At 37.2% G+C, this 7,653-nt stretch overlaps 1 protein-coding gene across 1 annotated transcript in view; it reads right to left on the bottom strand.

Annotated features, from left to right (window-relative positions):
- Positions 1 to 3,962: 3,962 nt before the first annotated feature.
- Positions 3,963 to 7,653, bottom strand: part of DUS4L (dihydrouridine synthase 4 like) — a 38,504-nt gene continuing 34,813 nt past the window's right edge. The window contains exons 12-13 of the mRNA XM_033514202.1: positions 6,309 to 6,409; positions 3,963 to 4,933 (exon numbers count right to left, since the gene is read on the bottom strand). Of these exons, the coding sequence (XP_033370093.1) occupies positions 4,895 to 4,933; positions 6,309 to 6,409 (140 nt within the window). The 3' untranslated portion in view covers positions 3,963 to 4,894. The remainder of the gene's footprint in view (positions 4,934 to 6,308; positions 6,410 to 7,653) is intronic.

Below are 7,653 nucleotides of genomic sequence, written 5' to 3'. Positions count from 1 at the left end.
GGGTGGGAATCTCCAGCTGTGTAACGCAATGCATTTACCAGAATTTGAAAAGATAATTATTTGAGGAAGAGGGTAAAGACTATAAACCGTAGCTCAGAATGGATCCCATAGACAGAGACACATCTGTGTCAAATCAGATGCAATGTGTTTCTGAACTGAGATGTTGCTGACCGCACTCAGGATGGATCTCCCTTGCTCTTACCTATAAAGCTAGAAGGCAGGCTCTTAGTTTTTAATTTTTCTACTTTAGCTTTTTTATTTTGTTGGTTGAGTTTCTTTTGTGGAGGGTCTTTTGTTGATTTTTTGGGGGAGGGGTGTTAAGGGTTTTTTTAGCTTGAAATCTGCATCAGTCTTCTGAATCCTTTTGTTTACCTTATTATTAGCTATTATTTTCTAATTAGTTCATGTTCACTTTGTACTTGGTATGAAACAAAAAACCTAGGACAGATACACAGCCTGTTTCCAAGACTCCTACTTCACTGTATGCTCTGTTTCCTTAGACCTCTAATACCCAAATGATGTCTGGAGAAGAATCAAAGATTCTTAAGATTTTGTCCTTACTGGCCAAGAATAACAGTTCCTCTCTTCCTTCCTCTCACATTGTCCATTCCATACCCTGTTAAACTCACAAAGAAAGGAGTAGTTTAGCACCTTCTTATTCCATAGGAACAGGGATTTAAACCTCACACTTAGATGCAGCATATGGTCTCACCATGTAAGTGAGAAGTTATTACACTAACTTGCAAGACATAATTATCACCAAAGCTACTGCCTTCTTCTGTCTTTGTTTTCAAAGACAAGAACAAATCAAATCAGGCTACACAGACAGTCTGACTTCAAGCAGCAGGATAAAGGGTTAAAGCAACAGCTATTTATGTCAAGAGTATTGCAGACATGCTTTTACTACAGTAGTAATTGGTGTCCAATTTCCAGATGAGTTTGAGAGATCCTTCCCATATTCATGTTCCCTGGTAGCTGTTTTTGGCATCTCCTCTCTTCCAAGTGACACACTGGAGCTAATATCCAACTTTAGTCACTAAACATACTGGGGAGGTTCCCACTCTCTCAACCCTGATGCACCCAAGTATGTTTGAGAATCCAAACATCCCAGGTGTGCTTCATGCATACCAAGACCACCTTCACACAGTCCTGCAGGGAAACTTTTAGCATGTATAGTCCTAGGCTGTATAGTCTGCATCCCTCTCTGCTTCCCTCTCCCACTACAAAATCTTCTCAAGGCACTTGCTCTTGCAGGTTCATTTGGACCACAGCTGCATTTCAGAGTGGACACAAAACTAGAGGGACTCTTGTTTTCCTCACAAATACACCTTGCAATGCTTGTCCCTATTTGTACATTACCTCATAAAGAAAACACAAGTGTTAAATTTCATAATAGAAAACATTCCACGTTATTCCTGAACTGAGGATGCTCAGTTCTAGAACTATGAACTTTTCAGACATTCCACAATTAATGCACACAGCAATAGGCAGCAGAAAGTCCTGAAGGACAGGAATGACATGACTGAGAGCTGATTTTCCAACTTATCTGTAAAATTACTCGTATTAGGTTGTAACAGGACCCAGATTACAGCTGTCAGGGGCATAAGCACTGTCCAAAGGCAAGGCAAAGTGAAGGCTTCTGTCTCAAAGAGTAAATTCAGAATTTCAAGGAACACTCGAGAATTGAGGCAGTTATGTAGTACTTTTACAGTAACTTAACATTTGGAAAAACAAATGTTATTTCAATGCTGAGAGAAAAGCTGAGCTTTCACCCTTTACAAGAAGCTAGGAAAGCACAGTGTCTTTTCAAAGAGGCTATGTAGCCAGGGACTACTGTGGCAGCAAACACACAGGGAGTCTTAATGCAAGGGTACATTTTCAGAAAAGACTGTGCACAATTTATATTATTAAGGAAGATGTATTGTTGCATGTTTGTTGTAAAAATAAAAACAGAGAAAAAACATCCTGCCTAGCTACAGGTGCTTTCATTTAAGGTAGCACCAAAGCATGCAGCCAGGTCTATTAATATTCAAGTCAGCTCTCATGCACCCACCATGACCTCACTGCTTTCTTGACTCAGCAGAAAAGAGGGTTTATGAAAAAAATATGGAAACACTCCTCAAATCTTTTTTTGAAAGCTACTGTCAACTAAACCTGTGTAAATATTTTTTGAAAAATCTCTCCCATGCTTCACCACTGAAATATGGAAAATGCACATTTCTACATTTGTAAAGAGGGAAAAAAGGCTCTGAAATACCAGGCAATTACTTTGACATTATTTAGAGTATAAAGGGCTCCAAATTCTTACTTCTGGAGACATACTCAGAATAAATTAACTGTCCAACCAGAGTACAAAAGTTATTTTGATTCCACCAGTATTAGTGGAGATTTAACTTTTTTCAACCTCTTTCCCACAACACAGGCACATGTGACCAAAATGTGACCCAACAGCCTGAAAGATCAGGAGATAAAAGCATGAAATTTTGATCCATTCTTTCCCTGTATATCAACCACAACTTAAAACATTACCAATGAGAGAACTGGAGTTAAAGTTGATCAACCCATGCTCCCACAAGCCCTGAAAGCATATAATGTACAATAACACAAATGCAAAGTATTCACAAGGATTTGCCATCTACTAGAATTTCAGATACACTATTTAGACTTATAATTTTACATAACCTGTGTTCTTTCCAAGAATAGAGTTCTACATAGAAGAATCTACAAAATAATCTTAATCTGAATAACAGATTATTTTTCTGTGAACAAGTCCAGGACTCCATAGAGCTGGCAGTGTGATAATGCAACTAAGTCAAATGGGCGTGACCATCCACAATAGACAAGTACAAAAATGATGATCATCATACTCTGTGACAGGGAAGCCTGACACAGGATCCTAGTAACAGATGTGACAGAAGAAGTGAATGGAGGCAAAATACAAAGTCTGTGTGTTTAAGGAATCTCCAATGCAGGGAACATTTCCCTGTGGCCCAACATCAAGATTTTCTGTGTAATGTATTACAGTATGTATCTATCACGTGTTGCATGCATGTTGCATGTCTGAAAATACCCAGCTTCATTCCAGGTCCAAGGAAACAGTGCATACCACCCTGCACTCCTTCATGCTTCAGTCATCCTCTACAGCACAAAACTGTGTAAAGCATTCAGAGTTCCTTCTCAAGGAGAAATATAAGTACTATCGCTGCATTCACAGCCATCCATTTTTTATTCCACACTACTTTTTAAGATAAATTTATAAGGATGAAAAGTGCACAACATCATGGATTATAAGCTTCTAATTTTCTACTCCATTATCTACTTATACTAGCAGAAGTGTTTGAAATATGAGTAGACAACAGTAAATAATAAGCAAGAGTTATTTACTTTTGTTTGGTGTCTTGAAGTAAGAAATACGAGGTTTTTTGCTCTGTTATTAAAACCAGCATTTGTTACACCTCCAAGGCTTACAACCATAGCTTTTGGATCTGACTGGAGATAACATTCCACAACAATTTAGAATATTTCAGAAAGGGGTGGAAGGAAAAAAAAAAACAAAAAAAGATGCATTCAACTACATCTTCAAAACGTGCATGCAGGTATGAAAAATCTGTAACTTTTCCTGGAAGTTTTTATAGGAATTAAAGAAAAAAAAAATCTTGAGCGTCACAGAATCTCTGAAAACACATTCTGTACTACTTCAGCAAGGATAAAGTATTTTTTAAAAACACTTATTTAATATGGTATGTTATTTTGCCTTATACTATTTGATAAGCTGTGTTTAAATTCTAAACTAAACAAATCCTATTTCCAGAGCAAGCAAAACTACCACTATGAAGACTGGATCTTCAAGAAGAGTTAAACATCACTAAGTTAGAAGTATATTTTGTTCCTAGTGCATATAATTATTAACTATGATGAGACAGTATACTGGGAAAGATTTATAAGAATAAATCCAGAAACCATGAACTTCAACAATCCCTTTAATATAACAAACATATCAAACTTTCAAATATAAACTGGAACCAACTAACAAGTTAACTCAAAACAACTTTCTGAATACCAAAAAGGTCTTATGCAAAACAGTGCACATTTATTTGAGGTATTGTATCCATGAAAACAAAACAAAACAAACCAAACTATCTAAATTTAAAAAGATTTTTTACTTAGCGAGGCAAAAGAAGTTAAGTAGTACATAAGGAGTAAACCAATGTAAACAGTGTAAAAATAAAGACTGCTAATACCAGCCAACCCAAAACTGAAATATCCCAATATATTAAAGAAAAATAAACCAGAGGCATGCAAAATATTGTTTGTTAAAATACACTCAAATCCATGTGGCTAAAGTGAATATCACAAGCAGTGAAGTGGATTGCATTTAGAATTGCACTGCATTTAGAAATGCAACATTTATTTTCCTTAGACTGATTGTCATTCAGTTTTCCACTGATAAAAAACTTTCAGCCTTCTTCAACCCACTGGTAACTGAGCTTTTAACACTCCAAGCATGTGCTGCAAATGAGGTTTAAGTAATTGTTTTTATGATCTAGTGTGATATAGAACCTCACTCAAATGCAACAAGCAATGGTGATCTGCTACCATCATGGGAAGAAAAAACTTGGAAAACAGGTTGCTCCAGGTGGAGTTCAAAGATTTTTGAGTTTCTCCTCACAAGAGCAGTGACAAACTCCATGGTAAATCCGGTAAGCCACTTAGCATTTTATTTGCAACGCAGAACATTTTGGCAACTGATTTATTAGAGGAATCTGAATAGTGACCTGCAATGCATGTGCTTTTCAGAAAAATCAAGTTTTGTTTCAGGTATGGATCAGGAACATCAACAGCACAAGACTTCTCATTCAAGCAACTGTAGTGATGCCATCCATCTTAGATGCACTTACAGATCTTTCTTATCTTCTGCTTTATTTAAACTTTGCTGAAAAGAGACAGATTAAAAATAATTTAAGTTTGGCAAGATCAGAAACCACTGACTCCAGACACCATATTTTGCCCTTTTGCAGTCACACCTGATTTGTTCACCATCCACCTTTCTAAGCTGTAGTCCCATCAACACTGCCCCACAAAACACCTGAGCTGCTGCTGCCAGCAGTCAAGGCTGTGCAGCCTAATTCTGCTCCCTTTGTTACAGCTGAGCTGTACAGCAAACTCAGCAGAAAACACTTTCTGCTATCATCTCATTTATCCTTGGGAGCTGCATCTACTGTGTGCTCAGTACCTTCTGTTCTTTCCACTCAGGGGTAAACAGAAGATGGTAAGGATGTGTGTTTTAGACCACAAGTCTGTTAGAAATGCAGCAGGACTACTATGGCTCATTACACAGGGAAGCACAAGGACAGGCCATGCATGGTGGTCTTGAATTGAACACAGAGATCAGTTGAGCAATCGTTGTAGAAGTACAGGGTGAGGCTGGGAATGAGTAAGTGGTTTCACAGAGTACAGGGAAAAAACATTATAACCAGGTCAAAACTGCCTTTTCTTTATTAATACAGGACAGAACAACTCTTCATGAAAAGCAGGTCACCGTAATTTTAATGATCATTTATTTTCTCCCAAGATCATGACTTGTAAATAGGCTAATTTTAATTTTTACTGCATTTTGCTCAAGACAGATGTTGGGTATGGAGCATATGAACACCTGTCAGACAACTTAAAATACAGACTCCCAGTTCTACCAGAAATACTTACTGTGTATCTAATGGGTATTATAGCCACACACATAAGAAACTCAATCAAACAGCTAAATGAACTTTTGCTTAATATGGTTTTGTTTTTTTTTAAATTATTTTGTACTTCAGTTTGAGTTTTATAGTAGCCTGTTTTTAGCCTAGGCTGTTTGTTGGGTTTTTATCCTTGTCTATCAACAGTATTGCAACATTTATAATCCAGGATTGAAAAAGCATGTTTTAAGAGTAAATAAAATTAAGTAACTTTTACAAAGTAGTGTATTATATACTACCCTTGTAACACACACACCCCTTCTATAATTTTCTTACAGAATTTCAGGTTGATCATCACATGCAAAACCATCTGAACCTTACTTTCCAAGTAACAGTAAAATTGAAGCTAATGATAACCTGAGCTTTGCCAACCAAAGTTCAAAAAAGAAAATGCTCATCGCTTTGCAAAACAAAATTCTATTTTGAAGAAGTTTCAGGAATGCTGGTAATTGTAATTTTATGCTAACCTAAGAGATTCTGGTAAATTCCCTTGCACAATAGATACCAACAAATAGAATTTTACTGGTACAATTTCAAAACACAGTGCTTGTATGGTCAACCAGAGCCACCTACCTGAAGCTGTTCAAATTCTTTCATCAGATGATCGTATTCTCTTCTAAGGCCCTCAGACTGCTTTTTAACTGTAGCCACTTCAGTTTTTGCCTTATGGAAAGCTGTGAAATACCAAAATTGGTGTTTTAATTATTACATGTATTCCTGCAGTTTCTCAGAACCCTAGATGTGCACTAGAGCTCCACTTCAGTAGACAGTCCTCCCTCTAAAAAAGCTTAGAATTCAAAGCACAGCATCACAGATGGACACAGGAAGAGAAGTTGAGGACAGAGAGCAGGAAGAGAATGGCCAATGTTCAGAAAGATCAGCACAAGGAACAGGATGGTAAGGGGTGAGACCAATAAACTCCTGAAAGAGTTAGACTAGTATGTGATGACTACAGTATTCTGTCACATTGGAGGAGACAGCTCTAGAAAAACAAAACTCTGCAACTCCAAAATCAAAACTGTCAGACATCTTAAGAAGAGGAGGGAACTCAAACACTGGGCAAGATTTTCACACAGCAACTGAGACCATGTACAAAACATGGTAAGGAGGAAGATGATACATAATTATAGGAGCACAGACCTCACCTTTTCATCCTGCTCTGAATTTTACCATGCATGAGTTATATGATTAGCAGCATCAGTTTATGGATGAAAAGGCAGAAATGGTGGTGGCTGGATAAACAATTCTGAACAGGTTTTTTACATGAGAAAAAACAATTATTACTCTATTCCATTTCAAATAAACTGAGAGCACATCTATACTGCAGTACCAGACAGCCTAGGACTCCACAGGGGCTATTTTACAATGCAAGATAAAACACCACAAAGTGCCATAAAGCCATTAGTCCTAAGCTGTTACATAAGGTCATTTAGACATTTTCATATTCCTCTGCTATAGGTATCTCAGGGATTGTTATACTTCTCTGATGCAGCACCACAGGCATAGTCTAAATCTTTATCTATTCATGTGAAAACAAAGAAATGTTGTTAATGATCTAGTAGAGGCTGCCTCACATGGCCACTTAAACTCAAACAACCAAATCTGATGGTACAAATAAAAAAAGAACATTTGCAAATTTCCTTGTTCTAAGTGTGAATCTATCCTTTGACTGTGAACTCCCTGAGACTCTTCTTTCCCAGACACCTCCATTGGACTCAAGAATTGCAGCTTCTTCTAAAAACTTCTAAAAGCCTATACTGAAAAGATGGGGAGCTAGATGTGGTTTTTGTTAAGCACTGAGTTACAAACAGTCTGGTATGAACCAGATTTCTCTTTGGATGCTAGTTCCTGAAACATCAGGAAATGAGATTTGACCACTCTCTTATGTGCAAGAAGAACTCCCTCACCAGAATTTTTG

Source organism: Parus major, chromosome 1A, assembly GCF_001522545.3.
Source record: "Parus major isolate Abel chromosome 1A, Parus_major1.1, whole genome shotgun sequence".
In the NCBI taxonomy this organism is placed as follows: domain Eukaryota; kingdom Metazoa; phylum Chordata; class Aves; order Passeriformes; family Paridae; genus Parus; species Parus major.
The sequence above is the reverse complement of the archived record's forward strand: the minus strand, read 5'-3'. Positions and strand labels throughout refer to the sequence as shown.